The 18,844-nt window shown below is 36.2% G+C and overlaps 1 protein-coding gene across 1 annotated transcript in view; it reads left to right on the forward strand.

Moving 5' to 3' along the window:
- MDGA2 (MAM domain containing glycosylphosphatidylinositol anchor 2) overlaps window positions 1–18,844 on the forward strand; it is an 825,804-nt gene that overhangs the window by 333,870 nt on the left and 473,090 nt on the right. Inside the window, exon 2 of the mRNA XM_060167534.1 lies at window positions 16,398–16,537. Within this exon, the coding sequence (XP_060023517.1) occupies window positions 16,398–16,537 (140 nt within the window). The remainder of the gene's footprint in view (window positions 1–16,397; window positions 16,538–18,844) is intronic.

Below are 18,844 nucleotides of genomic sequence, written 5' to 3' on the forward strand. Positions count from 1 at the left end.
AATACATTTATAGCTACATACCCATGTTTAATAGCTTATTAGTTTTCCATATATGCTATTGTTTCCAGGTTTTCTCTTATAAGTATTGTAGTGGAAATATTTGCTTCTGTAGCTTTTGGCAATTTGTCTCAGTCAGCTTTTTTAAGAGATAGCCCAAATGTTATATATATTTTACATTTGGAATCTAAACTGGCAAACTACTTACGGCAAGAAGTGTGCTGATTCCCATCTACCAAATATAGAGGTATATATTGCCTCAAGCTTACTCCAGAATTAGGTTTCATTTATTTATTTTTTATTTTTATCAATATCTTTGGCAAAAACAAATACTTTAATGGTTTAAATTTCTTTTTTTTAAACATCTTTATTGGAGTATAATTGCTTTACAATGGTGTGTTAGTTTCTGCTTTATAACAAAGTGAATCATTTATACATATACATATGTCCCCATATCTCTTCCCTCTTGCGTCTCTCCCTCCCACCCTCTGTATCCCACCCCTCTCGGTGGCCACAAAGCACCGAGCTGATCTCCCTGTGCTATGCAGCTGCTTCCCACTAGCTATCTGTTTTACGTTTGGTAGTGTATATATGTCCATGCCACTCTCTCACTTTGTCACAGCTTACCCTTCCACCTCCCCATATCCTCAAGTCCATTCTCTAGTAAGTCTGTGTCTTTATTACCGTCTTGCCCCTAGATTCTTCATGACCTTTTCTTTTTTTTTTCTTAGATTCCATATATATGTGTTAGCATACGGTATTTGTTTTTCTCTTTCTGACTTCACTCTGTATGACAGACTCTAGTTCCATCCACCTCACTACAAATAACTCAATTTCGTTTCTTTTTATGGCTGAGTAATACCATTGTATATATGTGCCACATCTTCTTTATCCATTCATCTGTTGATGGACACTTAGGTTGCTTCCATGTCCTGGCTATTGTAAATAGAGCTGCAATGAACATTTTGGTACATGACTCTTTTTGAATTATGGTTTTCTCAGGGTATATGCGCAGTAGTGGGATTGCTGGGTCCTATGGTAGTTCTATTTTTAGTTTTTTAACGAACCTCCATTCTGTTCTCCATAGTGGCTGTATCAATTTACATTCCCACCAACAGTGCAAGAGTGTTCCCTTTTCTCCACACCTGCTCCAGCATTTATTGTTTCTAGATTTTTTGATGATGGCCATTCTGACCAGTGTGAGATGATATCTCATTGTAGTTTGGATTTGCATTTCTCTAATGATTAATGATGTTGAGCATTCTCTCATGTGTTTGTTGGCAATCTGTATATCTTCTTTGGAGAAATGTCTGTTTAGGTCTTCTGCCCATTTTTGAATTGGGTTGTTTTTTTGATATTGAGCTGCATGAGCTGCTTGTAAATTTTGGAGATTAAATCTTTGTCAGTTGCTTCATTTGCACATATTTTCTCCCATTCTGAGGGTTGTCTTTTGGTTTTGTTTATGGTTTCCTTTGCTGTGCAAAAGCTTTTAAGTTTCATTAGGTCCCATTTGTTTATTTTTGTTTTTATTTCCATTTCTCTAGGAGGTGGGTCAAAAAGGATCTTGCTGTGATTTATGTCATAGAGTGTTCTTCCTATGTTTTCCTCTAAGAGTTTGATAGTGTCTGGCTTTACATTTAGATCTTTAATCCATTTTGAGTTTATTTATGTGTATGGTGTTAAGGAGTGTTCTAATTCCATACTTTTACATGTACCTGTTCAGTTTTCCCAGCACCACTTATTGAAGAGACTGTCTTTTCTCCACTGTATATTCTTGCCTCCTTTATCAAAGATAAGGTGACCATATGTGTGTGGGTTTATCTCTGGGCATTCTATCCTGTTCCATTGATCTATATTTCTGTTTTTGTGCCAGTACCATACTGTCTTGATTACGGTAGCTTTGTAGTATAGTCTGAAGTCAGGGAGCCTGATTCCTACAGCTCCATTTCTTGTTCTCAAGAATGCTTTGGCTATTCGGGGTCTTTTGTGTTTCCCTACAAATTGTGAAATTTTTTGTTCTAGTTCTGTGAAAAACGCCAGTGGTCGTTTGATAGGGATTGCATTAAATCTGTAGATTGCTTTGGGTAGTAGAGTCATTTTCACAATGTTGATTCTTCCAGTCCAAGGACATGGTATATCTCTCCACCTGTTTGTATCATCTTTAATTTCTTTCATTAGTGTCTTATAATTTTCTGCATACAGGTCCTTAGGTAGGTTTATTCCTAGATTCTTTATTCTTTTTGTTGCAATGGTAAATGGGAGTGTTTTGTTAATTTCTCTTTCAGATTTTTCATCATTAGTGTATAGGAATGCAAGAGATTTCTGTACATTAATTTTGTATCCTGCTACTTTACCAAATTCATTGATTAGCTCTAGTAGTTTTCTGGTAGCATCTTTACGATTCTCTATGTATAGTATCATGTCATCTGCAAACAGTCACAGCTTTACTTCTTTTTTTCCAATTTGGATTCCTTTTATTTCTTTTTCTCCTCTGACTGCTGTGGCTAAAACTTCCAAAACTATGTTGAATAATAGTGGTGAGAGTGGGCAACCTTGTCTTGTTCCTGATTGTAATGGAAATAGTTTCAGTTTTTCACATTGAGGACGATGTTGGCTGTGGGCTTGTCATATTTGGCCTTTATTATGCTGAGGAAAGTTCCCTCTATGCCTACTTTCTGCAGGGTTTTCGTCATAAATGGGTGTTGAATTTTGTTGAAAGCTTTCTCTGCATTGATTGAGAAGATCATATGGTTTTTCTCCTTCAGTTTGTTAATATGGTGTACCACATTGATTGATTTGCGTATATTGAAGAATCCTTGCATTCCTGGGATAAACCCCACTTGATCATGGTGTATGATACTTTTAATGTGCTGTTCGATTCTGTTTGCTAGTATTTTGTTGAGGAATCTTGCATCTATGTTCATCAGTGATGTTGGCCTGTAGTTTTCTTTCTTTGTGACATCTTTCTCTGGTTTTGGTATCAGGGTGATGGTGGCCTCGTAGAATGAGGTTGGGAGTGTTCCTCCCTCTGCTGTATTTTCGATGAGTTTGAGAAGAATAGGTGTTAGCTCTTGTCTAAATGTTTGATAGAATTCGCCTGTGAAGCCATCTGGTCCTGGGCTTTTGTTTGTTGGAAAATTTTTAATCACAGTTTCAATTTCAGTGCTTGTGATTGGTGTGTTCATATTTTATATTTCTTCCTGGTTCAGTCTCGGCAGGTTGCGCATTTCTAAGAATTTGTCAGTTTCTTCCAGGTTGTCCATTTTATTGGCATAGAGTTGTTTGTAGTAATCTCTCATGATCCTTTGTATTTCTGCAGTGTCAGTTGTTACTTCTCCTTCTTCATTTCTGTTTCTATTGATTTGAGTCTTTCCCTTTTTTTCTTGATGAGTCTGGCTAATGGTTTATCAATATTGTTTATCTCCTCAAATAACCAGCTTTTAGTTGTATTGATCTTTGCTATCGTTTCCTTCATTTCTCTTTCATTTATTTCTGATCTGACCTTTATGATTTCTTTCCTTCTGTTAATTTTGGGGTCTTATTGTTCTTCTTTCTCTAATTGCTTTAGGTGCAAGGTTAGGTTGTTTATTTGAGATGTTTCCTGTTTCTTAAGATAGGATTTTATTGCTATCAACTTCCCTCTTAGAACTGCTTTTGCTGCATCCCATAGGTTTTGGGTCATCGTGTCTCCATTGTCATTTGTTATTAGTTATTTCCACTATTGTATCTTCCACATCACCTATCCATTCTTCTGCCTCAGTTATTCTTCTATTGTTTCTTCTAGAGAATTTTTAATTTCATTTATTGTGTTGTTTATCATTGTTTGCTCTTTAGTGCTTCTAGATCCTTGTTAAATGTTTCTTGTATTTTCTCTATTTCCAAGATTTCGGATCATCTTTACTATCACTATTCTGAATTCTTTTTCAGGTAGACTGTCTATTTCCTCTTCATTTATTAGGTCTGGTGGGTTTTTACCTTGCTCCTTCATCTGCTGTGTGTTCTTCTGTCTTCTCATTTTGCTTAACTTACTGTGTTTGCGGTCTCCTTTTTGCCGGCTGCAGGTTCGTAGTTCCCATTGTTTTAGGTGTCTGTCCCTAGTGGCTAAGGTTGGTTCAGTGGGTTGTGTAGGCTTCCTGGTGGAGGGGTCTAGTGCCTGTGTTCTGGTGGATGAGGCTGCATCTTGTCTTTCTGGTGGGCAGGTCCACGGTTGGTGGTGTGTTTTGGGGTTTCTGTGGCCTCTCTGCTAATGGATGGGGCTGTGTTCCTGTCTTGCTAGTTGTTTGGCATAGGGTGTTCAGCACTGTAGCTTGCTGGTCATTGAGTGAAGCTGGGTCTTGGCATTGAGATGGAGATGTCTTGGAGATTTTCACTGTTTGATATTACGTGGAGCTGGGAGTTCTCTTGTGGACCAGTGTCCTGAAGTTGGCTCTCCCACCTCAGAGGCACAGCACTGACTCCTGGTTGGAGCACCAAGAGCCTTTCATCCACATGGCTCAGAATGAAAGGGAGAAAAAATAGAAAGAAAGAAAGAGGATAAAATAAAATAAAATAAAGTAAAATAAAATCAAGTTGTTAAAATAAAAAATAATTATTAAGGAAAAAATTTAAAAAGTAAAAAAAAAAAAAAAAAGGACAGAAAGTATCCTAGGACAAATCGTGAAAGCAAAGGTATACAGACCAAATCACACACAGAAGCATACACATACACACTCACAAAAAGAGCAGAAGGGGAAAAAATAATATATCTTTGCTCCCAAAGTCCACCTCCTCAATTTGGGATGATTCCTTGTCTATGCAGGTATTCCACAGATGCAGAGTACATCAAGTTGATTGTGGAGGTTTAATCCGCTGCACCTGACGCTGCTGGGAGAATTTTCCTTTCTCTTCTTTGTTCGCACAGCTCCCATGGTTCAGCTTTGGATTTGGCCCCGCCTCTGTGTGTAGGTCGCCTGAGGGCGTCTGTTCTTGGCTCAGCCAGGATGGGGTTAAAGGAGCAGCTGATTCGGGGGCTCTGGCTCACTCAGGCCGGGGGGATGGAAGGGTACGGACGTGGGGCGAACCTGCGGCGGCAGAAGCTGGTGGGATGTTGCATCAGCCTGAGGCGTGCTGTGCGTTCTCCCGGGGAGGTTGCCCCTGTATCCCGGGACCCTGGCAGTGGTGGGCTGCACAAGCTCCTGGAAGGGGGGTGTGGATAGTGACCTGTGCTCGCACACAGGCTTCTTGGTGGCGGCAGTAGCAGCCTTAGCGTCTCATGCCTGTCTCCGGGGTCTGCGCTGATAGCCGCGGCTCACGCCTGTCTCTGGAGCTCCTTTAAGCGGCGCTCTTAATCCCCTCTCCTCGTGCACCAGGAAGCAAAGAGGGAAGAAAAAGTCTCTTGCCTCTTTGGCAGTTCCAGACCTTTTCCTGGACACACTCCCGGCTAGCCGTGGCGCACTAGCCCCCTTCAGGCTGTGTTCACGCTGCCAACCCCAGTCCTCTCCCTGCGCTCCGACCGAAGATGGAGGCACAGCTCCTAGCCCCTGCCCACCCCGGCGGGTGAGCAGACAAGCCTCTCGGGCTGGTGAGTACAGGTCGGCACCGATCCTCTGTGCGGGAATCTCTCCGCTTTGCCCTCCGCACCCCTGTTGCTGCGCTCTCTCCGTGGCTCCCAAGCTTCCGCCCTCCGCCACCCGCAGTCTCCTCCCGCGAAGGGGCTTCCTAGTGTATGGAAACTGGAAACCTTTCCTCCTTCACTGGTGCAGGTCTCGTCCCTATTCTTTGTCTCTGTTTTCTCTTTTTTCTTTTGCCCTACCCAGGTACTTGGGGAGTTTCTTGCCTTTTGGGAGGTCTGAGGTCTTCTGCCAGCGTTCAGTGGGTATTCTGTGAGTTGTCCACGTGTAGATGTATTTCTGATGTATCTGTGGGGAGTAAGGTGATCTTCCCATCTTACTCTTCAGCCATCTTGATGCTCCTCTTGGTTTAAATTTCTTTAAAAATTAGGTAGATTGAACAACATTGAACATGTTTATAGGCCACTTGTCTTTGGAAGTATATTTTGAAAGGCACAGACTCAGCTGTGTTAAAACCTGGACACCTTAAAATCTGAATAACTTATTTGATCTAACCTCTAATAGATATGATCTCATCAGTTCTGCAGAGAACACTAGAAGAATTTCAAGCATAACATTTGAAGTTAGGTGAATTGTGCTGTGAGAATTTAAGCATAACAATTTTGTATTTAATGTAACGGGCTATGGCTACAAACAGTTATATATTTTTATGTATTCCTTGTTTCCTCAAAAAAATCAAGGAAATACTACTAATTAGAAGTTTGTAATAGAAAAAGGTTAATGGTAAAAAATTTAAAAATCCTGTATACTTTGTTAAGCATTATGGATCACCCATTTGTTTTGTTACTACTCTGAAGATTTTAAGATTTTGTGACACTGCAGATTTCTTATATTGTTTGTTTTATTAACAAATCCTAACATTAATAACAATTATGACAATTCTTATAAAGGGTATTTATGAGTTCATTTAGGAGAATGTGGAAATTATTTAAAGTTGAGCACAGAGTCTTGCTCGATGGCAGACTGAAGGAGCACAGGTGATTGAGCAGGAGAGTGGGAGGTCCAGCCCCTGTGACCTGATGGTAGGGGATCTGGGAGATGGCAGGTCTAAGAGACTTCCTGGGGAATGCCGTGTCACATTGCCACAGAGGTGAACCACTGAGATACTTACAGGGACAATTTCAAAACTTCATCCTCAGACAGATGGAAATTAAATTGTTTGAACAGAAATTTTGGGTAGTTCCTCAGCTCCTGAGTATATTTCTTTGAAATTGTCAAGCCTAAATAAAAAATTAGAGGTTGAGTGATGATATTTACCAATAAGTGCTTCTGTTTCACATTTCGTGGTTTAGAAAAATGTTTTTACTTTGAACTTTTATGGTACTAAGTAATTTAATAAAAATATTCTTTGTCTATGGGACTATAAATGATTGATAATCCTTTTTTTGTATTCTGTTCTTTCCCCCTAAATTCTAAAGACAAAGGAGTGTCTGTCGTTTTTAAAATGAGGATGCAGCATGGCAAAATGAAAAAAAACATATATATAACACAATTTTTTTCTAAAATAAGACAGAACTGTAGATGAAACTAAACTTTGAATATTCACTAACCTTCACTGGGGATGTCTTATTTTTTCAAATGGAAATTAAAAATATACTTTTTATGGTTTTAGATAGAACTAGAGGTTGTCATAAATAACAAGCTTTGCACAGGTTCCTGGTGTTTGCTAAGTTCTTAGTCTATGAGTGTTGCCTGGTGGAACCCGAATCATTCTTGCTTTGTGATAATTGCTCTTCTGCCCAGTTCTGAAGGGGACTCTGGGTGTGTGTCATTATCACACTGATTCCTCTATTCTGGGGTTTGAAAGGCATTTTTGTGACATGCTGAGGATCTTGTCCTTCTTGGGGCTAGTCACAAGCAGCAGCAGTGATTTCTCAATGGAGAGAAACAATGGAGAAATTGGCAGGCCAGATCCTCAAAATCCTCTGCCTGCCATTGCCACTCTTGGAGAAGCAAATTGAAGTTTTCATTTTTGGCATATTCTGTAGTAAATCTCATTTGTTTTGTTGGTTAGCTAGACTGGAAGAAATAATAGCTGTCTCTAAATACCCAATTTGTGATTAAGGTTGGAGCACAATGATGACACTAATTTCATTTTAGTTAGTATTTGCTGGGTCTTTGTAGTTCTTTGCAAGAAAGCTGAGAAGCTCTTAATTCTAGAGAAGGGTGAGTACATTTAGGTATACATTTCAGTCCAGAGAGTTTAAAAATGATGTAATTAGTACCTGTGGATTCAGGAGTCCTGATCTCATAAGATGCTCTGATAATTCATGAGAGTCAGGAAGATTTGGTTCCAAGAACTTTGGAAGGTTCACTGACCACATGATATATAGCTTCAGACATTAGTAAGAGGAAACCATTTCACAAGTTTGATTTAGAGGGGGAAAACCTAATCAAGGTTTTAAGGATTAAAGGCTGACCCCTCTTGTAGCATTATAATAGTTTTTCTGCATCCTTTACTCTGCTTCCATCATGACTCAAAGCACATAAAGAATGGTACCATAAAAGAGGCGACTCCCTTGTGTTTATGTCAGTTTTTTTTTTTTTTTTTTTTTTGTAATGACAGTCTATGGCCTAGCTGCCAAAATTTCTGGAGTAGTTTTTTTTGGGTTTTTCCTCCTAAAATTTACTGATTAGATAGAAACATGATTCAACCTTTAGATGGAGACAATTCAGGATGTGGCATTGGATCCAATATAGAAAAAGGAACTTGTGTATAGAATCTCACATTTCTACCTACATGGGGAAAGCACAGTTCACCACAATATTTACCTTTAAGTGATAGCACACAGCTTAGTTCAGTCAAGTCCTTTGTGAGCAAAATATGAGATTAATGAAATATTTGATAACCTTTCAAATATTGCTTTCATATGTTTCTCCTGGAAAATACTGGGAAGAACATAGTGAAGGGCTTGGGGTAGGAACATCCACGTAGAGATGCAGATGTCTATGTCAGACTTTGGGGCACATGGTTCCTCTCCAGCACGCGTGTCAGAGGTTGTTCAAATGCTGAATTTGAAAAGAATGTTAAGAACCTTAGATTCAGTGAAATTTGTATTTTTTTAAATCTATAAAACATACTAGGGTCTTTGAAGTTTTAGCCTTAGGAATTAATAGGTGATGTTTTGAGATGAAAACAAAAAAAACCGTATTTCTGATGAAATCTGAAGTTGTTAATGTAAAAACCTTAATTTAGTAATATTTAAAAATTTTATATTGTTTCATTTAAGAAGCATAGGACACATATGTCATTTTGTGGAAGATAATTCGGATTAATATTTTGCCGTTATGTATTGAGTTTTTTGTAAAGTTAGTACCTTGACTCGAGAATGTTAAAAGATGACATTACAAGGTAATTCTTTTACACAAAAACATTATTGCTTTTATCATTGTTTTTAACTTTAAAATTTAAATTGCATTATGGCTTTTTTTGTTTAACTTTAAAATTTCATGAACACAATTACATTGTTATTTAATGTCATTTTCTTCAGTGACAAACGTTCTTCCATCTTAAATAGTATCTATTGTATATAACAGATAACTTACGTTTAAATTAAAAATTTAAGCAATTTAAGCTCTTTGCTTTAAATTCTTGGCTAACACTAACCTAAAAAATCATATCAACCTCTGTTATTTAGGAAAAATTAATAGCTGCTTTCTAGAACCAGGGGCTTCAGGGTTTAATTTTCTTACCTTACTTTGGGCTTTGCAGAGTCTCTCAGGGCAGTTCAATTAATTTATAACAGTGCTGCTCAACGTGTGCTGAGGAAATAATACAAAATATCCAAAATCTTTCATATTTAGAGCCTTTCACCAAAGTCATACTGAGGTAGATATGATCTTCTTTTGATTAAATCCAGAATATCAATATGATCTTAGTACTTTCATATTATAACTCATCAAATTAAAGATAAAAATGTATCTCCCTCCAGTGGACAGGAGTACAGTATTAACCAAGTATGAGGGATGAGGGGAAAGAGGTAGGGAAGTAAATTCACATTGATGCTGAAATTGTAGTTAATTCAAAATAACCAATGGAATCAAACAACTCAAATGAGCTAAAAGCTGATAAAAATAATCTGTAAATTGTTTGTGTATCAAGATATTATCCTATTTGGGATTATTTAAGTGACAATGACAGATGGATTTTAACTATTTTTTGATGAAATTGTTGGAATGGACATATAAATTGAACATTCTGCTATCTGCATGTTTCGATATATGATTATATTCAAGGTTGTAAGAATAATAGTGGGAGGTAATAATATTTTTTTATTGTTTTGAAGTGTAGAACAAGTGTATAATTTTAAAAGATCCTCATAGTTGCATAGAAATGAAGCCTGGTAAACTAAGACTGAAGGAGATGTACGAGATCAAAATAATGACAAATAATTAGCAGTTAAGCAAAGTGGTCTTCTATATTCCTGCCTTATTCTTTTATAAATACAAATGATAGGGCAGATGAGAGACTGCTGTGGCCTGAGGATTGCAAAGCAGGTGTGGAAGTATGACATAGAGTGGGTACCATTATTTCTATTCATTGGCTGTGAAGGAAAGGCAAGAGGAGGCCTGTTGATGGGAGGATAAATGTTGTTTTGTCTCCATTCTTTAATACGGGAGAGATTAAGCATATTTATGTTCTGTGAGGATTAACCTTGATTTTTATTTTTACAGAAGAGATTAGACCATTTTGAGAGATTTCTGCATATTTGGTACAGAAGTTATCAGAGTTAAACTTATAAAAGAGTAAAATAACAAAAAGATAAGAAAAAAGAAAGAAAGTCAGGTTTTAGGGAAAATTAATTTTAAAAGAATGTTGAAGGATAGTAGAAAAATAGTGTAGTATTGGTAAAAGTTACAGTTTATGTTGGAAATACAAACATTATGGTTTGTTTCTTATAATGTAAATAATTAGTCTTTGCAATCCTGAGATGGTGGTATAAATATTGTTAAAATATTCTGTTTTATACTTACCGTTTTATACTTATCATTTCTTTTACGTGTGGGTAAACCTCAGGAGCAGTTTTACTTTTTGCCTGAAGCTTGGTTTGACCTGCTAAGACTTTTCTCTTTCTCAAAACTCACCTCCTTCATCTTTTGCCACTATTGTTCTACAGCCAAATCTCACTTGAAATTCACCAATGCCCTCCTAACTATCATTGGCAATGACCTTTTGTCTATGCTCCTCCTAATTGACAGCTCTGTTGTAAGTGACAGTTTTGGACAGTTCACCATTCTTGAGCATCTCTTTGTGTAACTTTTAAAGCACTGCATTTTCTTTGTTTTCCTTCTACCTCTGAGTCTCTTTTCTTGGCCTCTCTGTATTCATAATCTTATGGACACCAATTCTCTATCAAGAATTCACATTCCTTGCGGTTCTATCATTATCCTCTTAATTTCTCCCTCTACATGCTCTGTTTTAGAGATTTTGTCTATTCTATTGCTGTCAGCCATCGACTACCATTTAAAAGCTCTAAATTTTATGTGCAGCAACAACTTTTCAGTTGTTGGACAGCTCAACATCAGCATCTAAATCTAAAATTTTACCTACTCTCCCAAATGTTCATATTCTCCCCTTCCCTATCTGAGTGTTTGATATTAAAATATGTAATATAATGAGCCTAAGGCAAAAGACATTAGGCAAAAGAGTTGTCAACAAGAAGAGGGATAATTATAGACTATACCTGTATACACAATACTTAATTTAAAAGTCACATTGGGAGATTATTGTGAAAAAGGTGGGGAGGAGACAACTCATGTAGTATTTTAAACTAGTAACTCAGGTAGGAAAGAGAGAAAATAAGAAGAATGGAAGACACCATGCTTTAGAAGTACTATTCACATGTGCTACATTGGAATTGTGAAATAAGCAGAAGAGACCAATTATTAGGGCAATGTTATAGGCAATGTTATAGACCAATTATAGGCAATGTTAATTAGATAAATGTAAGATGTCATAGAAAACTGATAAATGTTTTATCAAATCAACTAATCACTTAGACCAGTAGAAAAATAGAAGTAAATTTGATTATTGTTTTGTTTGCTTTACAGGCAAAACTGATCCTGCTAAGAGAGTGGTGTAAGCAGTAGTGTTAGTTCTGTTATCTCTGGCCACCTGAGAGTAGAAAGGTGTGAGACATTCTATCTATCTGTCTCTGAGTCTCTGTCTCTGAACAGAATCTAGAGTGTGTGAGAGATGATGGTGCAGGGTGGCTCACTGATGTCTTCACTGGAGCTTCTAACAGAGGTTCCGTGAGCTCCCTCTCTCCACACTAGCTATCCCAGGGGATCTGTGACCTGCGCCAAGAACATAAGTTACCTTGACCTAGTGTAGCATAGTGGTGAGATTTTACTGGCAACTTGAATTCCCAAAGAATATTTGGACCAGGGATTTGAAGGATTTACCAAAGTACAATGCTCTTGCTTGGGGTTCTTAGAAGAGAGAAACTCCTAATACCAAACTTATTACTGGCTAATAACAGCATGTCCTTCAGAAAACATGGAAAAAGCTTCTCCTTCAAAAACACTTCACATCTAAGTCCTCACTCTAACAAAGCCCTCCGTGATTTGGGCTCAGAGCCCCTCATCTTAAGTGTCTCCCAACTGTGAATAATGGGGAGTCCATAGTGATCAAGAGAGTATTTTCTATTTAAAAATGTATCTTTCACCTATTTAACCAAAATATAAACTTCACTGTCATCTTAACTCCTGCCCCCTCGCTCCCTCATCAGTCAGTCCTCAAGTCCTGTCTAACAAGAACTCTCAAGTAGGTTTCTCCCATCATTTCCATTTGCAGGGCTATACAGTCTCTTATGTCTGGAGACATCATGACATCATGGCACATTGAGAGAGTGGCACTGGTGTCAAGGTTTGGAGTATATTATAAACTATGTGGACCACATGTTCATGTAGTTATTTCCTAAACACTGCAGGCAGTCTCTTATAGACATGCCTTTGAACACACTATTTCCTTTCTCTGGAATTCGTTTCACCACATGCATTTTTCCAAACCTAAGTTAAATGTCACTGGCTTCATGAAACCTGTTGGAATCCACCAGGCAGATTTAGTCAGCTTCTGCTTTGTCCTGTTATGGTCTTTTCACTTCCTTCTGTTAGAATATCTATTCTGCTCAACTGTAATTGTTTTATTATTTTTGTATTTTATATACAATATATATAAATTGGACAGACCCAATAGGCTATAAACCCATAGAGGGCACAGCTCATAACATTAATCTTCATATTCTCAGCTCATAGCCTCGTGCCTGATCTATAGCAGTTGCTCAATAAATACATGTTTGAAAATCTGTATATGATATAAAAGGCTTAAAAGTGCTCTTGCTGTTGCCATTGGAGAATAAGAAAGAATTTGTGTTCTTTCTCCAACAGAATACAGTGAGAATTTGGTTTGACTTTGGATATACTCTAACAAGATAAAAGAATGTCTCTCTTTTGCCCTTTTAGGCTGACCTCTTGAACCCAAAGCCAGTTTATTCAAATTAAGGGAGTTGATATGATTAGTGTTAGAAAGATTTTATATAATGGGATTTGGCTTACTGCAAGCAAATTTGGATGAATACTAGTCTCTTGTAATATTTTAACATTTTAATTCATTGCTGACTCTACAGGGCAATGGGGATCATAACCCTTAGTCCAATTTCAGGATGATGAATTGAGGTTTTCTCTAACAAGGCAGAGGATAAAACATGTTTTGTTTCAGATATAGTACTGAAAATTGCATATATATTTAAAGTAGGCAAATTCAGTGCCATAATGGTTAATATTTTTGCTCAAATAGGTTAAAGTCCTTATAGTGATATATGCTTAAAATTATAAATTATTAAATACCTACTTTGTGCTATGAATTATGTGATGTGGAATAGATGCTGAAAATTATGTTCATCCTTGTAATAAGGTGCTTCCTATCAAGTTAGAATGTTAAGAAAAAGGAGAATCTCTGGGCAATACAGATTTTCTGGAAAAAAGAGAAGAGAATCATTGCTAAGTAATCCAAGAAGGTTTCAGCAACATTGGTCCAAAGATCAGGGTGGGAATTCTAGATGGGGAAACATCATGATCAAAGACACTTGAATTCTCAGTGCTCTTTATCTTCCCACTGATGTTGGGCTGCTGTTACAGAGAAGTGGGATTTTGGGTTGGATAATCAGTATGAGGACCATTTACAGGGCACCTAAATGCCATGTGGGGTGATTTGGACTCTGTGAAATGTCATAGGGAGACATTATAGATTCTTAGGCAGGAATACAGCATGATGAAAAAAGAAGTTACAATATATTATTTGGGAAATTGTAAGATTTCATGGATTTGATAGGGACTGGAGACAGGATGGTGAATTGGGACAATGTTACACTGGTTACGTTTGGAACAATTATAGTGTTTATATTGCTGATCTAGTTATGGTGCTTTAACTTCATGAACTGTTTCTCAATCTTTTTTATTCCCCTAGTGTAGTCTAGGTCTAGTTTAGGAGTTATTTAACCCTACTTTAACTGTGCCAGGCATAGTTTTAATAGCATGAGGTAGTTAAAAAGAGCGTAGGAACAGTGGTCCTGGTCTCATTTAGGCCACAACTAGCTGCAAGCCTGTAGCCAGGTCATCTGATGTCATTGGGCTTTCCTTCCCTAATTTGGAAATAAGAGAATTCACCTGGATGAATTTTAAGACCTTTTCAGTTGGACTTTTTGCAGACCAAAAGAGTTAAAGGAAGCTTCCAAAATTTTCATCTTATCATTGAGATTCTAAAGTACTGATCACATATTTTAATGCATACTAGGAAAAATACATCTTTAACATTTATAATTTGGTAGAATATTCCACCCTCCTATAAGATAGGTGGTAGGTTCATAATGACTACAGTATATAGGCAATTACCTTTTCCAAGAATGTGTTAAAATACAGAAGAAAATAGCAGAGAATTTACCCTTGTAGATGAACACAGTGTTACTGTATAATTTAAATGTTTTAAATGAAGTTACTGATTTGCATAATAAGTATGTCTTAAAAATAACAATACTATTCATTGATTTGAAATTAAAACAAAAATAAGTGTAAATCTGGAAAAGATGTCATGTTACTATATAATTAGATGTATTAATAAACATGTGGGCTATCACTTGTTAGGCTAAATTTGGCAAAGAAATATATTTCAAGGTAATGAATCTCTATTTTTTTACTTAACAATTTTTTATTTATGTTTTGCAAGTGTTTATTGATTGTCATTAGTTTGTTCACCTCCATAATATGTATACAGTTGTATGACAGATGTTTTAAAATAAGTAGCTTTGTAGTATTACTTGTCTAAATTGAAGTTTAAATTTGATCACTATAGGAAATGATTTGTAGAAAACCTTGTGTGAAATATATCAGAATACCCAGATAAACACTACAGATGATTTCTAATGTCTTAAAACTAGGGAAATTATTACAGTGTCTAGACGTGTCTAGAGTCTGAAGACATGGCAGAAAATTTTTGATAAATTGGTTTTATAAGACCAAAAAATTATTTGGTTTGTTTAAGTTTTTAAACAAACTTAAAAAATTGTTTGGTTTATTTAATTTTTTAAACCAGTGAAAGGATGCATAACATGATGTTTAGTTACTTGAAAAAAATTAAAAGAAAAGGACATTTTATCCCATGGTGTATTTTCTTTAATAAACAAATATTTATAAGAGCCGTTAGAAAATTATTTCTAATGATCTGGTCTGAGTAGCACTGTCATTGTCATCACCTGGGATGTTCTGTAAAAAGGCAGATTCCGGGGGTTTTCTGCAGACATAGCAGTCTCTGTGTATACCTCTGACATCTATGTTTTAAACAAGTTCCTGGGGAGTTTATTATGCATACTGAATGTAAGAACTACTCTTCTAAACTTTTTGCCTCCACTCCAAATGTATTACAAACAAAAATGCTGAATTCACAAATGGGGATGATCTCCAATTTGAAGCTAGTCACAGTAATCTCCTTGATGACAAGAAGCATATCTTATTATCTAAGTATTTCTCATACCAAAAGAATTTTTGCATACAATGGGTTTCCAATGATATGTAAGTCAATGAATGCTAGTCAGGTTTTATAGGCCCCTGTGACACTGAAGTCGGAGAAAATTATATTATGGAATTTGGACAGTTTCATGAGAAGTCTATCTTGAATCAGAATTTTATACTTAGACATCAGTGATTTATGGCCTTCATCAGTGGCTTAATTCAGTGATTGTCTTTTGCTCATATTAATACAGGAGTCTATAAATATTGAGAACTAAGTTGGTGTTCAATTCCAGATAACCAGATCTTCCTGTTCTTTAGCTCCCTAGTTACACCACACGACTTATAAAATTAATAGAAAAATGGCAATGTCTTTAATTCACATTCCTTTTTCCTTTCTGATGGTCTTTCTTTTGTACTACCTAGTTTTTGGACAACATCCCTTACTATATTAAATTTTAGATTTCAGAGAGGAAGGGAACTATCACATTTTAACAATCAAGTTTTATCATTGGTCTTGTAATGACGGTGATTTACTGAATCACCAATTTTTCCCCATTACCCTATTCCCCTTTGCCATTTTCAGACTGTGTTGGTGACTGCAAGGTAAACTTGAACTTTTCTGTCCGGCAAAATCTTTAATCCCTTGGGGATGTTCAAAGTGTTAAGACTGATGGATCTGACAGTGGTAAAGTCTAATAAGAATTGCCATAACAACCATGATGATCAGGGGAAGACAGTTTGCTTATCTTTTTATGTATCTTGTCTCTCTTCTTCCTGATTCGACAGCTCCCCCCACGGTTCGTATTGTGCATTCAGGCTTGGCCTGTAACATTGAGGAGGAGCGCTACTCGGAAAGGGTCTACACTATACGGGAAGGAGAAACCCTGGAATTGACCTGTCTGGTCACAGGACATCCACGTCCACAGGTGAGTCCCGAACCGTGATATTGTGGAAAACTCTCTTTCACTTTTCTTAGAAGTCAAAAAGTGTACATTTTAGATGATTTAGCTAAAAATGTGTTTGTGTGTGTATGTGTGTGTGTGAAATTCAAGTATGTGTGCAATGCAGGATAAGAGTAGTGACTGCTGAACATTCAAGCTTGAAGTATTCACGTGGATAAGACAAAAAAAAGAAATTTTTGTTTTGGTATTGTGAGAAATTTAAAAGACATTTCTAAGGAGGCTGTTAAAAAAGACAACTACAAAAATATCTCAGTCAGATAACAATTCATATGGCAAAGAGTTTATTTTAGAATGTGGAACATGATTTCACGATGACATAATTGCAGTGGAGGAAGCATTTGTTCTAAGAATGTGATGAATGAGGTCACATGTACTTTCCTTACTCCTAGTCATTATATCCATAGAAAACCTCGAAAAACAAATGTTTGTAGGTGCTCTATGAATTCAGGTTCTCAAGAGTCAGCAGCTACAGCTTTCATAGCTAATTTAGTAGCAGGAACAGAAATTGAGACTTTCAAAGGTCACTAAAATTACAAACAATGAGCAAAGAAAAAGCTTGTAGGAGTGAAAAAAGGAGTTAGATATAAGATAGTATAGTTAGGCTATGTATCTATGATGTAAAAATTTAATTCAGATACAGAATATTCAGGATGTTTTTATTCATTAATTGCCAATTCTTATTGTCATATATTTAACCTGACTGGTTCAAAATATGGATTGGTATTAAACACAAACAGTGTGATGGAAAAGAAGTCTCATTTGGTAGACAAAGTTACATATTTTAAGTATTTGTATTACAGAAAAAAAAAAATCCAGGTAACACGACTATATACGGGAAAGTAAAGAACAATGTGGAGATTATAAAGTCTCCCATCATTTCTATCTTGTCTTTTGGTCCTGTCATCCTTAACTCTTTAATCCTCAAGGATGTTTTGACTGTACAATTTTGACTCTGAGGAACAAATAAAAATAAGCATATGAACTTCACAGAACGAAGCAGTAGATTGATAAGACCATAAATAAACTGAAATGGTGAAATATGTTTTATAAAACTTATGCTGCTGATAAAATGGAAAACAGTAAAAGTAATCTAGGAAAAATTATTTTAAAATATTGAAAAATATTAAAATCCATAGTGGCTAAAATTGCAAATTATGACACTTACTAAGAACTGAAAATTTATTAAAGAATAAAATTGTCTCAATAAAATTGAGCTGCAGAAAATTTGACCCAATATAATTAGACTTAGTAGAAAAAATGATTGCAAAACTAAATATATAAGCACAGAAGCAATAATTGTTAAAATGTGATGTAGATGAAGCTGATATGTAAAGCATTTTTATTTTCAGATTTATGCAGAAAACAGTATAGTCCAATGAAAATAATTTTACTAAAATTAAAAAATGATAACACTAACTCAAGAATATTATCCCAAAGAAAGTTTAGTGTTGTTAATAATTTGATTTTCTTAATTTATATACATAGAATAAAAATTCCAGAGTAAAAAAGTTGGGATCAAAGTAGGAAGGTCCGAGTAAACCTAAAAGAGGCCACAAGAGAAGACTCATTGATGCTCCCATTATTCCCACAATGAATGTACCAAGTTCTGCAGCTTCTGAACTTCAAATTTTACTTAAAAATGCAACTTATCTTTGTTTTTAAGTCATCCCAGCTGTTCCTCTCCCTCTATCTTCATCCTTACATTCCCTTAATATTAGACGTTTCTTATTTTCTCCATACATCTTCCCTTTCGTGATTCAGCAATCTGGATGCAATCTTTGAGCTCTGGCCAATCCAAAAGTAGTTCTGAAAAACAGGAGTAGGTTATTGTCTTATTTATTTTTCCTGAGAAATTCCATTTTTGGAAACGTTTCGGTGTGTTATGAGTCTATGAAAAATTTATTATTTCAGTATTATTATTTCTTCATTCCTAGAAGTAATTCAGGTGTTTGCAGGTGAATCAGTTTCAGTTTATATTGCATATTTGGAAAATTAACTGGGCCTCTTCTTTGTCAACAAACTGTATAAGGAAGGCTGACAGAACAGCTGGGCCTTTGTATCCTGTCCAAATACTAAAGGGCATGCTGTTGGCATCTGGTCCTGAGGATAATTTTTCTTGGCTGATACCATGAAGCTGGAATGACTTTCTTGCTCCTGTGTCTAATCTAAATATGATAATGCAGTGAAAGAGAGAAGTTCCTCATTCACTCTTCAAAGATTTCTTAATCTGTTGCCTATTCCTGTGGCAGTGAGAGTCATAAAAATTTCCAT

Source organism: Lagenorhynchus albirostris, chromosome 1 (genome assembly GCF_949774975.1).
Source record: "Lagenorhynchus albirostris chromosome 1, mLagAlb1.1, whole genome shotgun sequence".
Classification (NCBI taxonomy): domain Eukaryota; kingdom Metazoa; phylum Chordata; class Mammalia; order Artiodactyla; family Delphinidae; genus Lagenorhynchus; species Lagenorhynchus albirostris.